General features: G+C 43.8%; 2 protein-coding genes across 4 annotated transcripts; one reads left to right on the top strand and one right to left on the bottom strand.

The window, feature by feature from the left end:
- rimkla (ribosomal modification protein rimK-like family member A) lies at positions 1–18077 on the top strand. Of its 3 annotated transcripts, XM_035159148.2 has the most exons (8): positions 601–813; positions 1290–1356; positions 8807–9037; positions 11014–11100; positions 12371–12574; positions 13451–13967; positions 16281–16406; positions 16606–18077. In XM_035159148.2, exons 1-8 carry the CDS (start codon positions 751–753, stop codon positions 16616–16618), a joined length of 1308 nt encoding a protein of 435 aa, XP_035015039.1. In that variant the 5' UTR covers positions 601–750; the 3' UTR covers positions 16619–18077. The 3 variants fall into 3 exon arrangements, with proteins under 3 accessions (XP_035015038.1, XP_035015040.1, XP_035015039.1); XM_035159147.2 differs by lacking the exon at positions 1290–1356 and having other exon boundaries at positions 1–813; XM_035159149.2 differs by lacking the exons at positions 1290–1356; positions 16281–16406 and having other exon boundaries at positions 3–813.
- On the bottom strand, positions 18075–26166 carry zmynd12 (zinc finger, MYND-type containing 12). The gene is made up of 8 exons (XM_047340348.1): positions 25887–26166; positions 23425–23554; positions 22365–22536; positions 21624–21793; positions 21344–21466; positions 20789–20882; positions 20013–20158; positions 18075–18458 (listed from the first exon to the last, which is right to left on the bottom strand). Exons 1-8 carry the CDS (start codon positions 26012–26014, stop codon positions 18264–18266), a joined length of 1158 nt encoding a protein of 385 aa, XP_047196304.1. The 5' UTR covers positions 26015–26166; the 3' UTR covers positions 18075–18263.
- Positions 26167–26387: the final 221 nt, after the last annotated feature.

Below are 26387 nucleotides of genomic sequence, written 5' to 3'. Positions count from 1 at the left end.
CGCAACGGGCACGCGGAGCAGCGGAGTTGTAAACGGAGCGTGTGCACTTTTCAGCACCAATACCTCGTGGATAGCAGCCAAACGAACCGGAGGACGGTGGTCGTGTGTTAGCGGGAGTCCACTGCGATAAACCGAGCAGCTCGCGGGTTGAACCACCGCTGCGACCGCGGGGAATTTCACTGGTAATTTTTGAGCCGACAACAGGAGACACGAACGGCGGCACAGCCCGAGCTTTGTCTGCCCCGGCGGGCGAATCGAGCCAGGAGCCGCATCTCGATTTGCACAGGCAAGAGAGATTTTTTTCCGGCCTGTCTGCTGAATTCGTGCGGGCTGGGTCCGTGTAACTGCGCCCCCGGGAGGACTAAATGGCTGCAAATGAAGGCGAACAAAGGTGATACAGAATATAAGTCGTCCTAGCCGGTTCGGGCCGAAGCTCCTGTTTGTAGCCACACCACCGCCCGCTCGTGCCGCTAGCCGCTCCATTGTGTGAGCATCCCTGTGCTATTCCGCTGCCGCCCGCCCGACCCCCGGATCCCGCGCTGCCACCACACACCTGCCCCCCCCCCCCACCCTCCACGACTACAACCGTGCGTGTCTCCTTTTTTTCTGGGGGTTACCTTTTGAATCCACGCACTCAAATATTAAAAGAAATGTGTTCCCGGGTTTGGTTCGTGACCGACCGGCGCATCAGCCAGGAGTACCCCCAAGTCCAGATCCTCCGGGCACTGAAGGAGCGCTGCGCCGACGAGGATGTGGAATTCCGCTCCCTCCTCATGGATCAAATCGTGCTCACAATCACCGAGGGTCAATTGGGTGAGTATCCCCCCCCAGCTTGTGTGTTAGTGATGCAATGTAACGGGGGGGTTATTTGAGATCGACGGGGCTCAACGCGGTCCGCACACACAGCCGATGGCAGACGGGTATTGTTTGGGGGACTGCACTGGAGCGAGGGGAGGGCTAGCCTGGTCTGCCTGCTAGCTAAGGAGCAAAGTGTGCCGTGACCGCCTAACCCACTTTCCAGCCAGCGCGCCTCCAGATCGGGGAGAGCGATCATTCCTGATTTAATTTAGCTTAGCACGTTTGCGATCCCAACACACGGGTGATAAGGTTTTTGGCCAAAGCAACGGGAAACGCTGCTAATGCCACAGAAGCCAGCTAATGAGATCGTAGTCATTAAATAGCATCGTAAAACCCAATTGGGGTCATTGTATTGCAAATTGCATCACTCCAAAGTTAAAGCTGTGTATTCACTCCTAATGTTCATGTGGGTTTTTTTTTTTCATGTGGAGATCTGGCAACCAGGCGCATTTCCTCACGAAGTAGTCCAGAGTCCCAGAGGAAAAAAGACACACGCATGTAAACACTATTTATTAATCCGAGAAAGAGATTTGTCGAGTTTGAATTACAAAACGAGGGTTTGGTGATCAGATTTATTCGACCATCAGATTTTTAGCATCAAGTCTATTGTTTACCAAGGCACCTAAAGTATTGTGGTTCACAAAAAAGTGAAACTATAAGCACACACATTGCATCTGTGGAGCCATAACTTGGGCCTGTTTGTTATTATTACTCAAATGGATGGAGAATCAAAGCTGAACTCAAACAGCTCTAATAAACAGCTGCGTCAGGGTTTCTGTGTAATCCCTGCTACCCACTTTGAGGTGTGACGACACATGTCCAGTCAATCCCGTGTTGACATTTTTGCACGGCCTCGTTACGAACACAATGTCGGTGTTCAGCTGGCTTCAATATGACAGCATTGCACAGTACAGGCTCTGGAGGCCCCTCGATGAAGCGATGGTGGCAGAAGGAACACTGAAGGAACACACACACACACATGGAATTCATCAGGGCTGTGTGAAGTGGGGCTGTGTCACCAGATGAGAGGTGTGTAAGTCCCAATTAACATCAGTGCAGGCTGGCATTATAGCAGAGGCTTAAGAGATGGGATGAAGAGAGGGATGACGGGGCAACATGTTTTTTTACAGACTATATGCTGTTTCTTGGTGCTCAGTCATGGGAAAGCCTTACTCTCAACATGGGGTTTCAAACACCAGTATGAAGACGTGGCATTTAAGCCGCTAAGTATCTCAGCTAGATAATATGATTTAAAGTATAGACTAATCTCTTGATAAAATAAAATGTGTGCATCAAGGGGTGTCTTAAAAAGGAGAGTACAGTTGCCAGCACAGATTGGAAGGAAGACAGCTGTCTAGACCTGTGGTTTAGCAAGCTACACACAACTAGAGCAAGGCAGTTAGCAGGACCTGTAATCCACGCTGGCCCCAAGTCGCACATACAGTAAATATCCTCTGAGCCCTTGGCCTGACATCACAGATTAACAGTCAGTGGGCAGGCTGGCCACGCTGCAGGCTCGCTACACAGAAAGCTGTGGAGGATGCTATGTGGCTGGGGTCACGCGGTGCACGCTGGCCTTGTCCACTCAGCGCTCATCTAAATATGCGTTACCCACAATTTACTAACTTAGAAACTATGCAGTTGGAAGATAAGTTCCCATCCAAATTCCAAACAGGAATTGTCAGGTCCACCACATTAGTTTTATTTGAATAAAGTTGCTGATGATTTGCCAACGATGTTATGGAACTGAGTCTAAAAATCAGGAAGTGTACAGACACATGCAGTGAAAGAGTCCAAAATCAGTAAATGTGTTTGCAATCTTTTTTCTTAACTGGAAACATAAGTGGTATTTCACCACCATGTGATCAGTGATGCTGTCAGTGAGCCCCTCTTTAAGGGTTAGAGTTACTCACCACTGTTGACCCGTGCCTTGGTCGTTCTTTCACTCTACTTAAATGTGTAAAAGTTTTATATTTACATCTCAGGATGTAACAGCAAACATGTTGTCATAGAATGAATTCATAGCATTTCAAAGTTAAAATAATTTGAGGAATGGAAATGAAGGGGACTGATACAGACCTGGTTCACAGATAAGATTTCAACTTGTTGCAGATGGTAAATTAACATCCTAAACCAAAACAACATCCGCTTTTCATAAAAAAGTATACAATTCCAATAATACACAGTACAAAGGCATGAGAGTTTTAGGAGAGGTCACAGAGTAAAAAGCCACGAGCAAACACCTGCCATCACCCAATTTTGTTCACATAGGGATCATCACTGAAGTCCAGCCCCAGTGTGACCCACTCTGCACTCACACTGTTAAATCCTGCAACTCAGGTAACCTACCTCCAGAGTCCATCGTTTGGATCTACACCAACAAGCCGAGGTCCTCTGGACTCGACACTCGGAGGCTAAACATTGGTCATATAAAAGCAATGAAGGAAAAATTATCTGAGCCCAAGAACATTTAGGAGGAGATTGTGGTCAAGGGAGCCAAACTCAGATTAATGTAGCCCAGTCCTTTTCTGTATACACACATTTCTCCTGTGTTCACTGAAATAAATGAATCTACTCTGCAAGACATTCTGGCCCTCATTCATACTTTTTTGCAAGTATGGACCTGACATTGTATTAGAGATTTTGCAGTTGAATCGATTCACAAAAGGTCTTAACAAGTCTTAAATGTAACAAGTTAACACCCTGAAGTATGTTCTTGCACACATTGTTTTAAGGTAGATCAGGATGCAATCACAATTCTGAAACTGATAGCATCTTTACAGCTCACTATTTCAAAGGTTTGTCGTTCTTTTGGCTTATTTGTGTGTACTCAAGTCAGGATGAGGTCCACATTAACACGAAAGTTAATGGGTTCAGTCTGTCCTCAGGAGAAGAGATGAAAACGTACATGTGCACGCACACAGCATCATGTTTTAATGACCAATGATGGCCCCTCACATAAGACAGCCAAACCCAGCTAGCCGGAGGCATTTCACATCCCATGACTCGTTCTGTAAGATGTTAAAACAGAGACCGGATTTGAAATGATGTCACAATCCTTTGTGAACCCAGTGCGTGCCAGTGGGCACACTTTCACCCCAAAGATGATAAATGCAACGCGTCTATGTCAGTGAGGGAAAGATGGAACATTGATGTGGGCTCATCTTGATTTACCGCCAGACATGTGAGTGTGTATCAGCACCATGATACGTGGCATTGGTGTGTTGTCCCTGTAGCTTTAATGCCAGTCCTTTAGTTATTTATGAGGCACAGACTCCCTATTGTTTGAGAAATTTGACTATATGATGATCAGCAGTGTGGCAGAGCTCTTCACTCAATACACATCTATAAGCTTTTGTCTGTAGCTGTTGAGTTATTAACTGTTACAGGTAAAAAAAGGCTCAAATCCCACATAAGGGCATTTGATGGAATTTGATTGCTGTTACAACATGGGTCCATCCATGTTGCTGCTTATCCCAATACTTCCGGGTCTTTGTTGCAAAATATCATTTAAAAAAAACAAGTTATGAGTGCACAGTACTTTTTGCTGATGTGTCTTGCTATCACAAGTCAGCACTAGCAGAAACAATTTGTTAATTTGTTAATTAACCAGCAGTATCTCATTTTCAGGTTGTCACATGCTGTCTGGAACATGGGTATTTTACATTTTGTTGTTTTTGCCAAGTAGGCTCACAGTACTTTATTTTTCCTCTAGTTAGGAAATGAGCTTGCACAAATTATATATTGACCATCAACAATTTTGTCCTGTATATTCCACACAAGGAAACAAACAGTTGTGTCAACTAGGCAGGGAGCTATTTCAAATGACGGCGACATTGACTGGCACACCCCTAAAAACATCTGTTGCAATAGCAGCGGTGTATTGTTTTGTGCACTGGGGCCGTCGGATACAACATATTTCCTTCCGAACATCATATCAAAAATAGCAACCGGGCAAGGTTTGGAAAAAGTGTATAGTGTCACTCTGCCAGTGTACCCAAGAACACATTCCTCTGTTCCCTACAAGCAAATTGATCATGTCAAGCATTACTCATAAGTATTAATTGTAATTTATTTAATTGTTTGCATATATGTGACATTTTTTCCACATACATTGGAGTAATTTGTGTTGATATTGATTCATCACTAAATTAATGTACATGCTTGTTAACAGGTTAAATGCAGACTGAAAAAAAAAAATCATGCTTCATACTATCATAGTTTAATTAATCTACATACGAGAATTTGCTGTCATCATATGACTTTGCTAGATTTCCTCTGGACCTTGTACACAGTAATGCTGAAGTACTTCCCAACCCTAAACCACACTGATGAAAGATAACTCAGAATTACAGGAATGAATTTGAACAATTTTGTCTGAGATAGTTTGACACGTGTTGTTTCTTCACAGGCCATTCAACCTTTGCCAAATACTCTTGTGGTCTCGTGATACATCCCGTCTGCCTCTGTTAGTTCAAGTACTGTCAGTGCCAATGTAGCCAGCAGCTACCCCGCGCGCAGGCGAAGTCACAGGGGACATGCGGGTCAACATGGTCTCTGTGCTCTGTGAACAAAGGGTTTTTGGCCTGGCCTCACAGTAGGTCTACAGTATATGTTTTTGTCTGATGTGTGTATTGATGACACATATATGCAAATAGACCATTGAAGACATTGTTAGCCAAAAACCTAACTACGAGAAACCTGCTCCCCCCCCATCAGGCTAATTTAGAGAGGATACCCAGACTGAGACTGCATGTGGGGCCGGCAAAACCGACCAGCCAAACATTGGCACAGCGTTTGTCGGCGTTGCCTGCTTTGACGTCGCAGCGGTATGCACAGAATGCTTGTTATGCTTGTTAGCTTTGTCAGGCAGATTGAAAATGGCCCGGATATATACAGTGAATTGAAGCATGAAAAGATGACGGCCTGTCGTTGAGGTAAGAAGAAGAATTTGATTTATATTTAAATATGGGTCACACCCACAACAGATTTGGACAAACGCATGTTTCCTTTGTTATACACCAAAACGGTCAGCAGGGTTTGTGAGTGTTTTTGCGGCGGTCACATGACGGACAGTGCAGTGCACACGAACACTTGCACAGATGAATAGGACTGATTCATCTGGCTGCCTCATTGGTCTCTGTTTGGTTCCCCTGGAGATGCGACGAGCACCGTGAACAGCGAATACTGTCTGTCAAAAACCATGAGACCACATCCCCTGACACTTCCCACTGTAACACCACTCGCAGTGTTCTCAGTGACTGCACAATCAGAGCAGTGTGAGAGTGTTGAATAGGGCTAGAGAGAGAGAGAGAGAGAGAGAGACAGTGAATCTTCCTGCTTCTATACTGAGATTGTGAGGAGGAAGAGGGAAAGAAGGAGAAGTGGCAGGCTTTTCATGGCTTCTGTCCCCCCTCCCTCCCATCTTCCGTGTTGCAGCAACAAGACATCTCTGACCTTTTCTGCCTGGTGCCAGTCTCTTGTTCCCCCTTCTACCTTCCGAGCACAGAATGACCCTAAAAATCAAGTGTTGATCCGACCCATTGTGTGTGCACTAAGATGCACCCTATGCAGGCTATCTTTTGTTATCATGTATGCAGCAGCCACCGAGCTTCTTGTGACCTCTGATGGTCTCAGCCAGTGGCACTGCCACTGCTGTAAATCTGCAGTTTCTAAGATGGCTGATATTCAGGTCATGATGGAGGTGAAGTGCTGTACCATGTCTCTTTGCCTTACATTAAGTGTATGTGCATACCCACCCTTCGGTTCTGTCACCCAGCCTGTCGAGATGAGCTGTTCAGTCGCATCGCCTGCTCAAAAATCCCAAAGTGTCTCTGTTTCCTCTACTCATCCAGGGTGACAAAGTAACACCAGACACCAGCCAACTGCCAAATCCTCAACTATTGCTACTGAATTTGCCATCTGTGTTTTGGCCAATATCAAGCCAATATTCTGATATCTCAAAATGTTGTTCTGTTCTGTAGATCCAGAGAGCTGCTGGTAGAAACTGGAGATAGCCAGTGAGTGATTACAAGTTTTAGTCTTGTTGAAAAGTTATCTTATACCAAACAAACCTAATTCTCTCCATCTTAGCACAATCCTCTCTTTGTCAAGTCTCTTTTGTTTTCCATGGTCTATGCAGGCTGAGCTGCATTGATGGCTGATCAGTAACCTATTCAGATGCGCTCCGCTAGTGTATTGTATTTACATAGTGACATTTGCATAACAAGAGTGGTGTAAGTCTGAGACATTGAAATCTACGCGTCTATTTACACCTGTATTCATGTGGGTGATCCGAGCACAAGTGGACCGCACATCTGATCGATGTCCAGGTGAGCACTTAAGCTCCATATCAGAGATAATCTCCATCTATATTAACTCATCTGAAAATGCATATCACATGACAATTCACATACAATCTGCATGGGCGTGCTCATGGGAGTTGTCGATTGCTCAAATAAAAGCTTGCCTGCTGTAGAGGCATTTGTGGTGTTAGAAAATTCAGATTTAACTGCGCAACAGCTGTTCGCTAAGACAACAAGTCGGCAAAACTTGTAATTTTCTCAAACGTGTTGTACCCACCACCAGTATTCAGAGATGATGCCGTTCGGGGTCTGCTGTGTTTTTAAAAGTGTCAGATTCAAAGGCTGGAAATTCCGGATAAGTATGGATGTCAGGCCTAAATGTAACAAAACAACAAACAAAAGTGAGTGACCAGTCATGATCCGCTATCTCTTCCCCGCTCTCTATGCAAATATACATCATTTGTGTTATCAAAGAGTAACCATGTCGTTATTTTGGCGAGCTGGAGGCAGTAAGGCCCCTCTTGTACCTAGTCTGCCAAAGCAGAGCAGATAAAAGCACTCAGCAAACCTTATCACCAAAGATGTTTGACACACAGTTTTGACACATGGGGTTAAAGTCTTTTGAATGGGAAAGTGATCTCAGGCTGTTTGTGGGCCAGGATGCATTCGGGTACATTTGGATCTTAATACGCCCTCAATTCATCGCCGGTGCATTCACACCTGTTTTTAGAGCCGTCCACTTGTGATCAGATCACCGAAGACACTTTAATGCTAGTGGTGAGCAGGTGTGTCACATGACCTTTTGACTTTGAATAAAACAAAGCACCATGTATTTCAGGTAACATTGAATAGCATTCAATGATTTTTCATTGTGGCAGAATGAAAAAATATTGCTATTAAATCTAAGGAATAGTGGACTAGATTGTAGCGAGAATTATCTAAATAAGACCTAAAACAAAACAACTATTTGTTGTATACTGGGCTATATAGTGTTTCATGCTTCTTTCCCTGGTGTGTTCATGTGTTTTTAAATTCAAATTGTGCAACCTTGGGGGCTTCAGACATCTCTCTTCATCCCACTGGCCTACATTTAGACAAAGTAGTGTATCGTGTCAGTATATCAGCAACGATAGGTCATTCTGAGTCAGGCAAGGAAGAGCGTGTTGGCCCAAAATGCAGAGGAGCTGGCATCACTGCAGGGGACTACTGTATATGGGTGTGCGTTGCATGTAGATAATCGTATCAGCAGGCAAGACACGTTCCAAATTCAAGGCTTAGCACCACAGGCCTTGGAGCCTGCTGCCTCTGCCCAGTGCTGTAACCCAGCCAACTCTCAGTCAGGGCTGTGTGGTGACGACTGCAGCAATGTCCACAAACAGTCCCGACCAGACGAGTAAACTTTTCCACCAGTAGATGATGATTCAAAATCTCACCAACCACTTTCACAATGTTTCCAGCCTCTCTAAATGTGACTTTAGGGATATAATGAAAAATTCTATGTTTAGTGGCTCACAGTTGTATTGAGTGAACTTTTCTTTAAGTTTGCCCACTTGCGAGGAAGTAATTAATTGCTAACAAATGAAGGGTTTTTGCCTTATGGTGATCAATCTCTTTTTACCTTCCATTCCCCCCTCACCCTGCAGGTCTGCGAGTGGAGCAGGAACTGGTGACGTCTTATCCACAGGTGGTGGTGGTGCGGGTGCCCACGCCCTGGGTGCAGTCAGACAGCGACATCACTGTGCTGCGCCACCTGGAGAAGATGGGCTGTCGGCTGATCAACCGGCCCCAGGCTATACTCAACTGTGTCAACAAGTTCTGGACCTTTCAGGAGCTGGCCGGCCACGGGGTGCCTCTTCCTGACACCTTCTCCTACGGTAAATCAGCCACTTGTGCTTATTTTCTTGCCACTATTTTGATGTGTTTTGGTGGCACTGTGTTGCTGTTGCTAAGATATCTGAGGCTGTGCTGCTCCATGATTATAATCAGCGAGTTAGACGATGAATGTGGAATGTAACCGACTTGATTCATGCAGCTACTTCCCAGTGTGTGGACAGCAAGTACAGGACTAGAATTGGGCGATCCTTGCCTGCTGACCAACACTTGCATGTACTGGACTTAACGTCCGCTTTGCATTGTCACACACACACACACACACACGTTTGCACTTCTATTAGTGAGGCAAGTGATTGACATAGTGCATTCCCTATCCCTATCCCCTTACCCTAACCTTAACCATCCAAACTATATGCCTAACCCTTACCCGAACCGAAACCGAAACCTAATTCTTACCCTAACCCTAAAGCTTAACCCTCAAACAGCCCATTAAAAGTTAAAGTTTAGTAAAACATTTATCTCCAGCTCATAAATCAGTGATGTATAATTCTAGTGAGATTAAGTAAAACACGAGCAGTAGTTTGCCTGAAACAAAATCCACATGAATATTGTCTATAAACATGACTAAACAAAATCCATATGAATATTGTCTATAAACATGACTAAACAAAATCCATATGAATATTGTCTATAAACATGACTAAACAAAATCCATATGAATATTGTCTATAAACATGACTAAACAAAATCCATATGAATATTGTCTATAAACATGACCAAACAAAAAGTGAGGGAACACATGTCATCTACAGTCAAATGAATATTCACGTTTAACACCAGCACTCCCCTGTCAAGTATGTTGACAATTCAATCACATTAGTTCTATCATAGGCTCCGGTCCACATGTGCCTGTATAACACAGATTAATAAGACATCAGTGAGTCTATCTCTAATCCACTGCAATAACTAAAACAACAGAGAGAGAGTCCATTTAGACACATGACCACATCGTCACAAATGTTCACCAATGTTCACCAATTCACAAGTTTTACAACACAACTGTTGTTTTTTTTACCAACTGTTTACAAAGGCAGGATATGTAGGGATACACCCCCCACGGCACAAGCCAGACTACTGTTTTCATTTGTTGCAGTTTGTTATTTTGTTAGAGCAAAACAAAAGCTGACAAACACCATCACACATTTCTCTCTGTTTTCTAAAAATCCCCAGCTCGGTGGTGTTTGGGAAAGCAGAAAGAGAAGGATGCAGACAGGGAGAAAGAAAGAATGAAAGAGAGAATGAGGAGAGGGGTGTTTGGCCTACATTCCATTCGGCGCTCTGCACAGTAGGCCAGGCGCTGCATGCAGAGCAGCTGTAAGGCTTATGTAACACCCCCCTTCCAAAGCCCCACCCCAATGCCTCACGATTTTTCAAAATACAAAATGCCATTGCCTCCCTCCGCTGGTTTACCGCCTTAGCAGCTTGTGACGCGCTGGGACCCACATTTGGTCCCCGCCCTCTCCTTGTCCTCCACTAGCCCCCTCCCACTGAAAAACACATGTGAATCAGTGCAAGGGGAAAGACGTCCACATCTGTTCCCTTGAGTGAATACCAGATAACACCAGACAGGCAAACTGAGAGAGAGAGAGAGATAGGGGGTGGAGAAAAGAAGAGGACAGCAGTTTTTCATTCTTTCAATCGCCCCGCCAGCCAAAGCTGAGAATGCTTAAGCACATCTGTTGCTACAAGCTGCTGTTATGACTCAGTGTCAGATATGGTCAACTGCTCCACATTAATGTGTTTTCCAGTGACAATGCTCAGCTCCAATCTCATGAATAATGCTGCAAGTAAAAGTGAAGGACAGCACTGCTGCAGCCTTGCTGTTTCGAGTCATTCTTGTTGCCATAGCAGTGTTCTCCAGATCCTCCCCACATCGTGCGATACAGATTTTAATATCATTTTCGTCTTTGCATGCGTGTGTTTTTCTTCTTTGTGTGTGTGCATGGGCATTTCCCAGGAGGGCATGACAACTTCCGTAAGATGATTGACGAAGCTGAGCCGCTGGGCTATCCGGTGGTGGTGAAGAATGCACGGGGCCACAGAGGTAAGACCAGCAAGTCCATTTCTTTACTACACCCCCTACTCAAACAACCTGTACCCTACAGACAACTAATGGCAGCCCAGTCCACCCTTACGTGGAATTCATTGACAGAGTGTTAAATGATTAGAACTGTGGTGTTGCAGTGAAATGCAGCTCGTAATGCTCATGGAATTGCTGCTGGGTTAATCATTTTTTGTTTCGTGTTTACAAACTGACCCCAGTTTTCTCATTTTGCCTCAATTCCCAGGGGTCTTGTGTGGGAAGTTTCAGTCTCGCCATTAAAATTGTGCTTCCTAGAGATCAGCCCCAGTGTCTGCTGACCTATTAGCCCTTTTGCTATTCATAGTTATCGACACTTGACTGACTCGGCCATTGTGTGAATCAATAACAATGGACCATGGCTGGCTCAGGCCGCCATCACAACACATTGTTAGGGAAAGCAGCCGTTGGTCAGCCACCAACACGCCGCTTTTCTCTGGAGTTCTCAAGGGTTGCTTTCTTTCCCTCTGCGGTTGACCGTTGACTTTGGCTAAAGTCCAGCTTGCCTTCCTTTTTTAGAGCACACAAAAAGGCTTGTGAGAAAATATAAATGGCTTATTTCAGAATCTTTGGTATTAAAAGGTCTGAGCACAGTGGTTGTTTATGTGAAATGTGGTGCTCCTCGACATGGTGTATGGCTTTTGGGTGCATAGTTCATCAGCAGAAACTAGTAATGATCCCGTGTCTCCCTGATTCACAAAAGCACGAGTCCCTGTTTTTCTTGGTTTCAATTTGCAAAGTGGTACGTGTTCCCCCCGCCGTCCACTGTATACAAGATGTTACTAAGGGATTGCCTCGTCATCTCATTCAGATTTGCGAGGCACACATCATTTGCACGTACACACAACAATCACATGATTTTCCGAGCTGCTGGAACAGGGGTCATAGGGCTTGACAGCCAGGAGACAGCGCCGAGCGGTGCTAATTAAAACAGGCGTCTTCTACCCTCGGTGAGAAGCAATTTTGTGCCTGCCAAAGTTGTTGCCACTTGTGTCTTGTCTATAACATGAGAAATGGGAACTGGCATGAGACTTGGTCAGCAAAACCAGCTACTTGTCAGGAAAGACTTTAAGGAAGTAATCCAGCCTTAAGTAATATTACACAAATGTGCAGACCCTGCAAGCACCTTGTATTCATGTTGATGTAAAGAGCTGACGGCCGGAAAACTGGCTCTTCTTCCCTTCTTCCCTTCTTTCCTTCTTTCCTTCATCCCATGTCTCCTTCCTTCTCCCAGGGAAGGCGGTGTTCCTGGCACGGGACAAACACCACCTCACCGACCTGTGCCACTTGATCCGCCATGACACCCCCTACCTGTTTCAGGAGTACGTCAAGGAGTCGCACGGCCGCGACGTGAGGGTGGTCCTGGTGGGCGGCCGTGTCATCGGCTCCATGCTACGCTGCTCCACTGATGGTCGAATGCAGAGCAACTGCTCCCTGGGTAGGCAGACGCTTGAGAGGCAGTGACGACAGTAAATTACTAAACTATTGAACACTATCACACAAATTTTACATTACTGCACTTCATGGCTGCTGCACTGGTAACAGTTCTAATGTTTGTTTTATTGTGGTTGCTTTTAAATGCCCTGATTATTTGGATCTGTCTTCAACTGAGTCTTAAATTCTAAAGTTGTGTTTCTATTGGGGTGGTTGAATAGGTTCACTGTTTTTGGAGAACTAAAACTACTCTAGTTATTCTTAAGATCTAGAGACAGGGTTGTTTTTTTAAGCAGTTTCCTTCCACAAAGTCAGAAGATGGGTATTTATTCAGTACTAAAAAACCCAAACCACATGTTTTTTTTTACAGCCCCTCTATGTATGCCACATACAAGGGGTCAGTGGACTGTAATCCCGTGTATGAGGACATTAGTTAACAGTCATCATGGCACCTTTCCGTGTTTATTTAAAGTCTAATACTCCATCTGCTCCAAAAGTCATTTTTTTGAGGAACCATTCCAGAGCGGTTTATCCTGATTTACCCCCGGACACATGCAGTAACACAGCAGTCCCCGCTGATGTGACTGATTGTTTTTGTCAGAGCACAAGCAGTTTTAGTCTAGTTGAGGCTGTAATGTGCTGTGACATATTTAGGACATCAGTCATCAGATTATTCTGCTTTTATGTAACAGGTCATGTTGGCACTTACACTGACTCTGAGTGGATTAATGTGGCATTTAATTTTCATGTAATTCTGATAAATATTTTCAAATATTTTCTACATAATTTTTCCAGACAATCTGGACGAAAAAAATCACACACAATGTGAAGTGAATGAAACCGTGGTTGGTAACCAGTCTTTCTCTCTCTCCATTGTTAGGTGGTGTCGGTATGATGTGCCCACTGAGCGAGGAGGGAAAGCAGCTAGCCATAGAGGTGTCCAACATCCTGGGCATGGATGTGTGTGGCATTGACCTGCTGCAAATGAACGACGGCTCGTTTGTGGTCTGCGAGGCCAACGCCAACGTGGGCTTCATCGCCTTCGACCAGGCCTGCGGAATGGACGTGGCTGGCATCGTCGCTGACTTTGCCCTGTCGATGCTCCCCAGCCGGCTCACCCGTAAGATGTCCTTGCTGTCCGTTGTGTCAAGCACCAGTGAGACCAGCAGTGAGCCTGAGGTGTGCCCTGTGGCCGCTGGCGGCGGCTCGCTGCCTGAGGCCGTCTGCAACATGAGCGTGGGCTCTACTTCCAGCGAGAGCGACCCGGAGCTGGCTGAGCCCTCCCAGTCCTCGCCGCGCCAGTCCACAGGCCCCAATTTGGCTGATCTTCCCGGCCTCCCTGATCCAGCCTACAACTTCAACACCCTCCTCGCCAATGAGATCAAGTTATTGACTGAGTGAGATTCAAGCGGCTTCATGCACACACCAACACCACAAATACACATCAAAAACACGCATACACACGCCTGTATGCATGGCAACCGACATTCCTTAACACATATCGGCCCAAAAAAAGTATCAAAACATGGGATGTTAACTGCAAACCTAGAACACAATAAAACAGAACACACATTCAGACACAACAAGAGAAACACAAACAAACCAAAACATGAGCCTTCTCCTGCAAACTCCCTTCAACAAAAGCAAAGATCTGAGGCTGCTCCCCTGACTCTCCTGTCTGTGCACCTCTTCTCCCAAACTGCAACCCCCACAAAACAAACCTAGCTTACACTGCAGCATGGTGGTGAGATATAGTACTCAAGATAACTGCTAAATGCCTCTTCTAGTTTTTGCTTTGAAGAATAGCGAGGGTGAAGGTTTTTGGGTGGGTGTGGGATTCCCATAATAAAGGCATACACGTGCCGTGTTTTTAATCCTCACAATTCAGTAACATCATTTGAAGGAGAATTTATGTTGACATAAAAAATGCTTTTCGTGCTGTGACTGTGGTCAGGTTTGGTGGATTGGAGGCAAAATGAAGTGTTTTTTTTTATTTTTTTCTAAGTGGTTAGCTCCTTGTGGTCGGCACATTATACCGTCAGTTCCAATGTAGCAACGTTGTGCTCCTGTCAAGTCAACGTAACTGGATGGTAACCATCCTGCAGCTACTGGAGAAGTAGGGAATTCATGTGAAAGTGACTGCTATTCATAATTCATAATAATCTGAATGAGACAGATGAATCCACCCTTCACTACATCATATATGTCAAACATGTCCTATGTCGTGAATCCAGCTCAACCAGAATGTATACACACTTTTTACCAGGTTAAGAATCCAATCAATTCATTGTCATGTTTATTTGAAATACAGTGAAACTCTCTCTGCCTTAACATTAAGGTCACATAAATAAATCTAATGTTAAAATCCATTAAATCCCAGTTTAAAATGACTGGTATTGAAATGTAGGCGGAGCTGCTGCATTGACAGTGGATAAGAGGCTGATGATGTGTCCGCATTAATTACCTTTTAAGCATAAATAAGAATATTATTTACGCAGTTTACAGACCCATAGTCCTATTGGGGGCTGACATGGTGTCCATTCATTAGTTCTCGGTTCACTGTGAATGAAGCAGGCTACTGCTAATATGAAACTGCCCTAATCTGTGCAAGGTAGTTAAACTACCGAATAGCAGTTCTGTTTGTAGAGTCAAAACCTGGAGTGATCAAGCGCCATTCTTTTTTTCTATAGCTTGTTTGATTAGCCTTACCTGCAGCAGCAGTCTGTGGCTGCCTTTTAAAATCCATTCAATGTCTAGCACTTTATGACAAACCGATGCATTTTTATGTTCTCACTCAGACGACAAATTTTTAGGAAACAGGAGACAGAGTTTTGAAACCTGCTTCGACACCTGCAAGCAAAATATACCTCAAAAACAGTGACTGTTCACTGCCATAGAACGACTGATATTCAAACATACAGTACATATCAGCCAGGATCCTTGTGGTTTTCAAATGGCCCCTGATTTACCAGCTGTTCCCTCTCTTTACGTCTAAGAACTACAAAGGTAGTTGTGTATTATTTTTTTATTGCTTTGTAGCTTTTTGTAAATACTTAGGTAGTGAATTAACTTCAGTGCATGCTAGAAGTCAGCCGATGAAACTGGAATGGCTGGAATAGTTGCCAACATAGAACATTTCATAAGCTTTTGTGGACAAACGTATTTGTACAGACCTGGAACACTGAGAGGATCAAATTAAAAGTTGGTGCTACGATTTCTGAATTTGGTTAGATGTGATTTCTCAGTCATGATTTGTAGATTTTACTTTTTATTGTTTTTACCTTGTTTTTGTTTTGTCTTTTCTTTTCTTTTTTTTATAGAAAAAAATATAAATCATAAACCATAAAATATGTTGGCATGACATATTTTTTTGGCATGGTAGAAATAAAAAATGGAATATATATATTTTTGCTGTCTCTTTGAATAGAATGTTACTTTCTCTTTCCTTAGGGAAAAAAAACAAAACAATAAAAACAGGGATTTCAGTGGCCAAGAGTTTACTGCTTATGGTTTTCTGTTCCTCTTGATTTACCTCCTATGCGTCCTCTGACATATCGACACCGAGGCAGGGTTCTCCGGGGTAACTGCCGTTCACTGAGAATAATTTCCAGATCTGATCAAAAGCACAAATGCAAACCAACTGTAAACTGTGCCACATAGTAACGTCCACGTTTTCAGCTTGTACCCCCTTTCTTTTCAACACAACTCAGGGAAGCAGCCCGGATCTCACCCCTGAACCCCAAAGGCACGACAGATCCATCCAAGCTCGACACATATCAGAAACAAAACACACCTACAGGCAGACAAAAAGACACACAAACGGCAATGAAGAAAAGGTTGTAAACTACAGTATAAGACAATGTGGTGTATACCATGGTTAACATGCACTTTTTCCCCTGCTTGTTTTATATTGTTCCTTGTTTTCTTCCTAATTTATGGTATTTTTAAAGAAAAAAAAAGTGGTTTGTGTGCACTAATATTGTCTCAATAAAGTGAAACCGCTGTGAAGCTTGATTTTATCTCTCTTCTTTGTAGCCCAATCTACTAACTGTCTGGAATCTAAAAAGGAGACCTGCTTGAGGGGGGCTAAATCGAAACCTACCAGACAACAGGAAAAAGCAGCTTTTAGTTAAGTCTGCTGTCAAGAGATCACAGTGGCTCCGCTGATAGAATAACATCATTTTACACTACTGTGATGTTGTCCTCTATCAATATATCAAAGTATCTGACAAAGAAACTGTGAAATCTGCTGATGTCAACTCTGTGGCGTGCAGGGGCCGGTGAGCTTGATCACTAAGTCTCATCCCAACATCCGAGTTTCTCTTCAGTTGTTGTCGTCCCCCTTTTTTTTAAGTGTCTGTCTTTGTGTATCCATTCCACTTTGTGTACATAAGTGTAAATCAAAGATCTCATATCCTCTTTGAGAAAAGCCAGCCATAAGAACGGACAAAATGCTCATTTCTCTCTCACACATTTAAATATGTATTTTATACATCATCCACATGTAGGCAGAACACATCTACCCACTGACGGTTCATTTAAATGTGCCCGAACCACTTTCAAAATGCCTTTTCATTGTCTGGTTTCCGTTGGGAACATTGATTGGAGGACCATTGTTGAGTCAGGCTCCCGGTTCATGGGGGTTTCTTTCTATACCTCAGTGGCCGTGATGAAGTGGATCCAAGGCATGGAAGCTGTTGAAAGAAACGGGGGCACCACATGGTAGCGACACAGGGAAACGAGAAATGTGTGTTAATCCTAAAGTTACTAAGACTGTATTTGCCTGTGTGGTGCTTGGCCAGCCTGGAATGAATATGTAGGGACATCTGGACTAGTCACTGTGTATGACAACACACCAGAGCACAAGGTTGCTATTTAACTCCAAACTGCTGCTAATGTATATTTGGCTAAAAAAATTAAAAAGGGAATATGAGGAGATCCAAGTGTTTCCGTGTTTTGTTGCCTCACAACACATGAAAATGAATCTGAATGCCAAAAATAAGAATTTTGTTGTATAATTCAGTACTAATAACACTTGTAGTGAGATGATTTTAAAATTCTTTGTTTTGATATAAAGAGTACATGTTTGAGAATTGTATAAAATATGTTGAATTTCATGGCAATCATCAGGTACATTTTTATGTCAATGTGTTTTGAAAACCTGAGGTTTGCTTGAAGGTTTACAACATGCTTTTCTTTGCAGGAGGAAAATCCAATGTTTATGCTTCACTGAAATCATGCAGCTCTCTGTTGATGACATGTAGATATTAGAAATCTTTAATCTGCAAATGGTGAACTGATGAAGAGGTCCTGAGCTGCTACGATGAGCAAAAGCATTGCATTAAAAAAGGTCTCAGTGAATGCCCTCACCATTATTCTCTGTATAATTCTGACAGTGTTACAAAATGGATCCCAAAATAATGTCATTGACAGATGTGCAAAATGCTGTAAATATATATCCCTCTTTTTTTAGATTAAAATAAAGATGAGTCATTATTCAAAACTGATAAATCATGCCTCTTTCTCCTTTTATTACTTTTTATCAAGCGTTTCCATATCAAAAATTGGTTTCATTTCATTAGAGATACCCTATGATCCCTAATATTTTTAATTAAGTACATACAGATAAACCCTGAATGACATCACTGTACTGATTAACTTTGTATGTGTTACCAATTACTTGGTTTGGTGCCTCATGGCTGAAATGAAGGACTGTCCTGATCTCGGAGCACATCTTCGGGTGAAGGCTGCGCTGACAAGCCGGAACCTGGATGCGGTTCTGTCTGCAAACTCTGCACCAGCTGCAGCAGGCCCTGGACGGCCTCTGTCAGGTCATGGTTTGGTATCAGCTGGCTGGCCTGCAGGGCCACGCTGCCAAATCCCAGTGCCTGGCACACAAACACAAACGGAAACAAAATACAGCAGCTGCAGCAGCAGTCAGAGTCTCGGGGGGGGGGGAGTAAAGCTGACTTATATAATAATATTATTGAAAACTGAACTGCAACCCGGTCAGATTAATCTATCTCGCTTTTTTCCTTCCGACGAGCTGATCTGCCGGGCTATTACTCTGACCTCATCTTGTGTGACTGAGAGAAAATAAGGACACAAATGCATTGTCTGATAATGTTGCATGGTCAGAGATGGAGACGGGCCACAGCTCAATGTGGAATTCTTCGGGATTTGCTGCAGCATGCTTGGAATTCCTGCAGTTTCTTTTGGCTTTTTAAACAGTGGTGTATATGTGTTACTCAAGTGTTTGTGTGTCTCTCTCTCCCTCTTTCTCCACCCACAGCTCACCCAGTGGTGAACACAGGGCTGATACACTAAACCACAGACTGTTATTTAATGCTTCCCCCAGGACCCTGAAGCACCGTGGAAAAAGTAAAGGAATTAAAAGCAGGATTCCTTCAATAATAGACATCCTGATGCAATTGTACGTTCTTTACAGTGATGCACAGTGCTGCATCCCACAATGGAGCCATGACGTGGACAAGGAAAGGGCTCAACTTAAACCAAAATACCATCATGCACCAGTACGTAAAAGAAGAATAGTGCTCATTACAAATCCACGCCGAGCTGGTTTTTTTTCTCTTTTTAACTTTATAATGAGTCAGAGTGAACAGTCAACTTGAGACTTTGTGAACTGACTCTTCTCTATGAAGGCAAGCACAAAACTGAATTTCCCCGAGGAGATGAAAGATACTTCAGTCAGCTGAAGTGGTTTGTTAATTTAGGTGTCGTCTAAGCTTTACGAGTCCTTAGTCCTACCGCTGCCGTTTTTGCCATTCCAAGAGAATATATAACAGCAGGAGGTTATTTTGGCTCTGCTTGGCACAAAGGCCCACATGGCGGAATATTTTGGCCTCAGAGAAAAGTTACCACTTTATTAATACAAGACTTATTATGTTCAGCTTTTTCCCAGTAAGTTTGGAGCACTGTGGTAGCTGTTTGTGGAGTCAGAGTTATATTTCGTCCAGCCTCAAAAAAAAAAAATTCCCCCAGAAAAACCACTAGATAAAAACAGGACTGTGAAACATTTAAACACATACACAGAGTGTAGAGTTGTATTTGGTTATGTGTATTTTCTGGTTTTGTGTCTTTTCACAAGGGAACATAAGATCTAAAGGTGTATGTGGTGATCACCCCTGTTACAGAGCTTCCTGTACAGTCAGTGCTTCGGATACATTCACCACACTGTACCTGCCTCAGTCTTTTTAGACGTCTGCTCATTCATCCCACACTGAAAAAGGTGCAATAGCCTCCGGTGGCATTAGAGACAGAGCAGAAACCAAGCTGGAAGTCTGAGTATCAAGACGTCAACACCCATTAAATCCCACCTCACCTTTACGGCTTAACCAATTACAGCTAAGCTCATTTTGAGATGGCGTTCCAAAGAGGTTGCATGAGGAGGAAGTGGGGGAAAACCTCGTCAGGTGACTCACCTTCAGGTTGTCTCCCTTCAGAAACCACAGCATGGCGAGGCAGTGGGCCACCAGGGCGACCTGGGCCGGGTCCTTCCTGGTGTCGTCCTGTTCAAACTCCAACATCGTTCTCAACATCTCGTCCACCTCAGCTTGTCGACCTTGGTCTGATCATACGTGAGGGGCCCCAACAAAGATGGAAATGAGCTTTATCGGTACGTCACCATTGACATTATTAATGCGTTTATTTATCTCACAGCTTTCAAAGGAGTGGTTGAATGAGGTTTATGTAGGTCAATACAATTTAGATCTGGCTATTTCCTCTGTACATTTTGTGTAATCTGCCCCTACAGTCACCCCAGCTAACATCTCAGGAAACCTGGGAAAACAGTGTGGTTAACAGGCTTAGCATCATATGTAGGGCAGCAGCTGCGATACAGGGTAGCGTTGCGGATGCTGCGCAGCCAGAGATGTTTCAGCTGTGGTCTCCAGTCAGCTCTTAGCATGCTAGGGTAAATCTGAGGTTTAGCTTTCGGATTGCACAGCAAGACAGCTCAGCTAAATATAGCAACGCTGACCTTATTTTTTTTTTATTTTTTCAATGATCCACCAATGGAGCTCTTGGCTGTTTAGTAGGTGGAGCAGGTAATTGATTGGGGGATGTCGTTTTCTGTTTCTGCATTGATATCGAATAGTACAGTCAATAAAATAAATAAATAAATGCATGGTTTTAAATATTTATGTATATTTTATATCGGATCTATATATTTCTCCTTATTTGGCATCACGAGACGCACCATAAGAGGGCTCCAACATCACGTCAGGGTTTTGGACACTTTGGATGTGGGACTTGAGGAGTTTGGACAGATGGCGGTGCCAAATATGTGCCACCTATAAAATGAGCAAAAGAAGAAACTATTAGATCAAACATAGGAATGTCCCTCAGTAGAGCGCATACCTCCTCCAAGGCCCAACAGTGCCCTCTAAACCCACATTTAAACTCACTAGGTCCATATTCTTATTTGGATCTGCACCAAATTGTGAGTCCCCTAAACATCTCCGATTTATTTTTCATTAAGATATTAAGTATTTTCTAAGAAATCAACAGAAATGTTGAAGAAATAGAAATAAGTTCCTGGATCTGGCCCTGATCTGGATCCACACCAAAATTTTATTGGTTCTTCCTTGGCTCTTGCCCCACCCCTCCAGAAACTTTCATTGAAATCAGTTGTGTAGTTTTTGCGTCATCCTGCAAACTATTGAACAAAAGTGGATGAAAACAATCTCCTTTGGTGGAGGTACAAACTATATGAGGTCACATTGGCAATCACACCATAACTGCTTTAATTTACCGTAGAGTACAGGGAGCGAGTAATGGAAATCTTCCCCTGTTTGGCAAACACGTCGGCCATGAGAAAGTAGCCATCAGAGGTGACGGTGCTATCCAGACCATACTCCTCACTGGCAAAGTATACCTGAAAACATCCGAGACATTAACTCACAGGCCACCGGGGATTTCCTGTGTTAGGGTGAGTGCACATTTTACATTATTGTACATCATGAGAGATTAACAATTTGTCCCATACACTTATATTTAAAACTGATGGTAAGTGTGCTACTCAAGACACATACATCGTTTGCAAAGTTAAGTAGAGCAGCCTGCAGGTCTCCAGTGGCCGTGTGGAGGTGGCCCAGGCTCCTGTGCAGCTGCTGCCGGACTGCGTGACCACAATCTGGACTCTTCAACACCAGCCACTCTGCCTGGGACAGGAGCTCCGCCACCAGGGACAGATTACCCAAACCTGGAGATGCACACACATGCACACACACACACACACACACACACACACACACACACACACACACACACACACACACACACACACACACACACACACACACACACACACACACACACACACACACACACACACACACACTAAGTTGACTAGTTACCTTAGGTTTGGGATCTGGGTCACGGTTCAACCACACCTCCAATCACCTGACAAGCCTACATTTACCTGCTCAACCTTTCACGCTCTGTTTGTCTCAGTCTTCTCGACCCACCCTTTCCCTTCCCTTTATCCATTCACCTTTTTACCTATTCCCAACCTTCATCCCTTCATCCTCTTCTCCCTCATTCTTTAATTCCTTCAATATTGAGTCATACCGCTCACATCTCATTCTAGGTCCCGTCTGGGGGCCTGTGATTAGCTCAGTTGAAATGAGGCCTCAGACAGAACCTCCACTCTTATTGTCCCCCCCGCCAAGTCTTCAGTGCAAGTCATCTTTCCTCTACATCCATCACATAAATTCCAGTTGTTTGGGGCGTGGTCCTCGCTAGTGATTAAACATGTTGTGCTCCCTCCTCACCCATGTTGGCCTCTGCCAGCAGCAGGTGGGAAGGGACCAGCTGGACAGTGCTGGGGCCGAGGACGTCGATGGAGCAGCGCAGGCAGAACTGGGCGGCGGGCACAGCCTCCTGGTGTTTTCTCTCAGATAACTTCCTCCGAGCCACCAACCTGCAAATCTCAATCAGCTCTGCCTGAGAAAACAACCACAACCAAGATACACTTCAGATTATTTTTACATTATTCGTCAGACTTCCAACAATATTATGTAACAGTTCACAGGAGTTTATTAGTGTGATGAATCCTGGTAAGACGGTTGACTTCTACCATTCAGCTTTTAAAAAAAAACATTTTCCTCTGTGGAATTTGTCCAATGGAAAAACTAAAACATGTTTTTGTGCTGCATGCTGCATTTATGTCATTCACAGAAAATCCCAACTTCCAGTTTAAAATAAAAGTGGAGAAATACTCAGCAGGCTGAACAGCAGTGTGCAGTGCTGTTGGGATGAAATCTCTCTTTTTCCTTCTCCTCCTCATCCTCAAAAACATCAGCCCAGATGTCCCTCTAACTCCATATATTCTAAATGTGTCCATTGAATATTTCCACCTCTGGGGTTTTAATGTGTTTTTCCCCATTGCTGTTACCTGAAAGAGAGCACTGTCTACATAATATATTTTTCAGAATATGTGTGAATATATTTTTTGACCATTAAGCCTCCAATTATACTGTGGACTTCCAGTTTGATTTTCAAACCGGATGGTTCATGGTACGTGGCTGCAGCGTCCAAAGTTCAATTCCTGGCCAGAGGACCCTTGTTGAATGTAATACCTCACTTTCACTGCCCTTGTTTCCTTTCCCTCTTTTCTCTCCAGACCATTAGCAATCAAACAAATTTCCAAAAATAAACCGAAAAATCTGGAAGCTAAACACTGGGCCTTTTGAAAAGAGATGATGAGTCATAGACTTCTGAGAAGAACATTTAAAGGGTATCGTGGTGATATCCTTTTCAGAATTCATGTTTTTCTTTGTATTGCCCTTAATAAAAAGGTAAAATGCCATTATGTAATATGTACATCCTCACCTTTTTGAGCTGCGTCTCAATTTGTCCGGCCCGCTGGAGACTGAAGATCGTTGGGTTCCGAATGGGAACAAGCAGCTGACAGATTCTCTGGTGGATCCCCATCCAGTCGGCCTGCTGGTGCTCTGCATTACTGAGGACGTTTTTAAAAGGGTTTTTTTTAGGACCACAACTTAATTAATTTAATGTTCCTCATTTATATACTTTCTCCTTCTCCTTCTTCAGACACCATGAACCAGAAATCCCACCGTTTATCAAGTGAAGCTGCAACTCAAACTCTTTAATAGAGTAATACGGAATATCAATCAATCAATCCTCAGGCAATAGAGTCAAAATAAAAGACCACAACCACAGCACCAATCAACACAGTCAAAGGCATAACGAACAGAAAACACAGAAGTGCATCCGAGTCAGAAGACTTAAGACTCCTGGAGGTGAAAGATGGGGTTAAAAGATCAGATACAGGATGGGGGGGGGCAATGAATTGAGGCCACAATAGTGCTAACGCATGGTCTGACTTCCCAGTAACCATCAGGAGCAGCATTCTGGACCAACAAGGACTAATCTGACTATAATCCCAGTGTACAGGGTATGTCTAAGCAGGAGGAAATGATGGCATAAATCACTCAACATTTACATTTAGATTTATATAGTGGCTATCCCATAGATTTCTGTAGTAGCCCAAAGCTAGAAAAAGCTAAGTTTTGTATCTGCATTGACCTGCCTGTCAAACGTAGGGTTTAAAAAGGGTCAGGTTACTTGTACTGTTGTTAATCAATTTGCTATTTAGAGCAGGAGGAACGAACTGGACACTTTCAGTCCTGTTTTCATTTAACTGCAGGAGAGGAAGTAAGTCTGAATAGTTTGGACCAGTATGGTTTCGGGGAGAGTACACAGCCGTATCATCTGCTCAGCAGGGAAAGTTGAACTTTTGAATTGTTTGACGAAGCATGAAGACAGAGAATGGGACCATGGGTAGAGGTCTGCGATTCTGCAGATGGAGAGGAGGGAATTTACGTTTACACAGAAACTTTTATTGCTCATATAAATTCTTTTGCTGTTGAATTTGAATCCTCACAAACTCTGCTTTGTAAACCCAAACTTCCCAGCGCAGAGTTTCTGTCCCACACAGGACACATCTCCTGAGTGCACAAAAGCCACAGTATATTGTACGCCATTACATAACTGGTCTGTAATTTAGTTCATCTGGCGCTCCTCTCTTGCACACTCTGATGGAAACTGTCTTGGTTTTCTCTGCTTTTCTTCCCCCTACTGTCGAGCATGTGTGCTCAATCCAGTGTTTCTGTGCTTTTGGACCTCGGACAGAAGCAGCGAGCGAGCGATGATCCGGCCACGTTGCATCAACAGAGGCACTGACACACAGCTTGTGTGCGTCTGTGTGTGTGTGTGTACGCAGACAGTGGACACACACACACACACACACACACACAACCTTGTCTGAAGGGGTCGTCTCAGGATGCAGAGCTACTGCACTATCTTGTCTCTGCTGGGTTTTGTTTGAATGTGTCTAGTCAATCTGTCCACACAAAGCAAAACATAGCTGGGGATATTATTCAGGCAGCATGTTAGTATAATAGGTCATGGCTTGAATCAGGCTTCTGATAGATTTACAGTCTTGTTTTTAATGTGTTCCCGAGACAAAAACACTATGTGGGTCAGACAAAGAACAAAAGCAACCTTTCCTCTTATCTGACCTCATCTATAACCTCTTAGATTTGCGCCAATCATAACGAAAACAGCCATTTTTGCCCCATCCATCCCTGGTTTTGAGGTGTAGTTGAATGATAGAGGCTAAAATCTCTAATCTAATCTAATTCAATGCATGTGTTTGCATTAGTTCATTTGAGGGTTTAGAGGAGAGCCGGCCCAGTAAGAGGCTGTAAGCTCCCTTTAAGAGACTGGGTGTAGTGGCTCATCCCTTTCCATAAATCCCTGCAGGGAGGGATGTCACCACATGCTCCTCTCCGCTCCTCTCCGCTCCCACCCGGTGCCAGCGAGGATTTCACCGAGCACCATCTTATGATCTGTAATTGAGTCTGCGGAGGAGGGACCCTGCGCCAACCGTGATGTTATGTTGCGTGTATAAAAAAAAAAGGAAAATAAGCCGATGTTGACCCATTCAAATGATCGAGGAGACGCAAGTAAGAAAAAAAAAAAAATCCCCTGCGAGTCACAAGAAGGAAAATAATCAGTGTGGTAATTTCATTTCCAGCTGTTCCTCTCTCCCCCTGCTGACTGAGCGGTCACATGAGCTCGAGTCATGGCGACGTGTTCCGCTCCGGACACACGGGCGACACTGCCACCTAGCGTCCGAGCCGCGGACACTGTTTCAGCAAGTCGACCCATAAACCAACGAGAGACCGAACCGTGACATGTGGAAACTGTGATCCCACGTGGAAACACACATGCTGACAACATGTCATGCTAACAAACATGGGACTTACCAGTAAAACGTGAACCGGCACTTGTCGCATTGCAGGTGAGCTCTCTCCTGACAAAGTTCACACAGCTTGTCTTCTCCTCTGGGTAAAGCCAGAGGAAGTATCTGAGAAACCCGCGGTTGTTCGTCCATCGGTACAAAAAGAGTCCAGTTAAAAAAAGTCTAATGTTAGTTCTCCAGCTTTAAATTAGCACATGAGCTAACACCACAGGCTATGGCTAACACCAAAGGAGAGGAACTACGTTTACAGTTGCTATGGCAACAACCTCAGTGGTTTCCCTCTCTTTGAGTCTGTGATATATGTGTGTGTGCGTGTGTGTGCGTTTGTGTGTCAATAAATAAGCATTACTATCTATCTATCTCTCTATCTATCTATCTATCTATCTATCTATCTATCTATTCGTCTGTCTGTCTATTTAATCTATTATTTTTGTCAAGTCAACAATTATTACACATATATACCATTTATAGTTTTACATATATGCATATATTCCATATGCTTAAT

Source organism: Hippoglossus stenolepis, chromosome 6 (genome assembly GCF_022539355.2).
Source record: "Hippoglossus stenolepis isolate QCI-W04-F060 chromosome 6, HSTE1.2, whole genome shotgun sequence".
NCBI classification, from domain to species: Eukaryota; Metazoa; Chordata; class Actinopteri; order Pleuronectiformes; family Pleuronectidae; genus Hippoglossus; species Hippoglossus stenolepis.
This window is presented reverse-complemented; position numbering and strand designations above follow the sequence as displayed.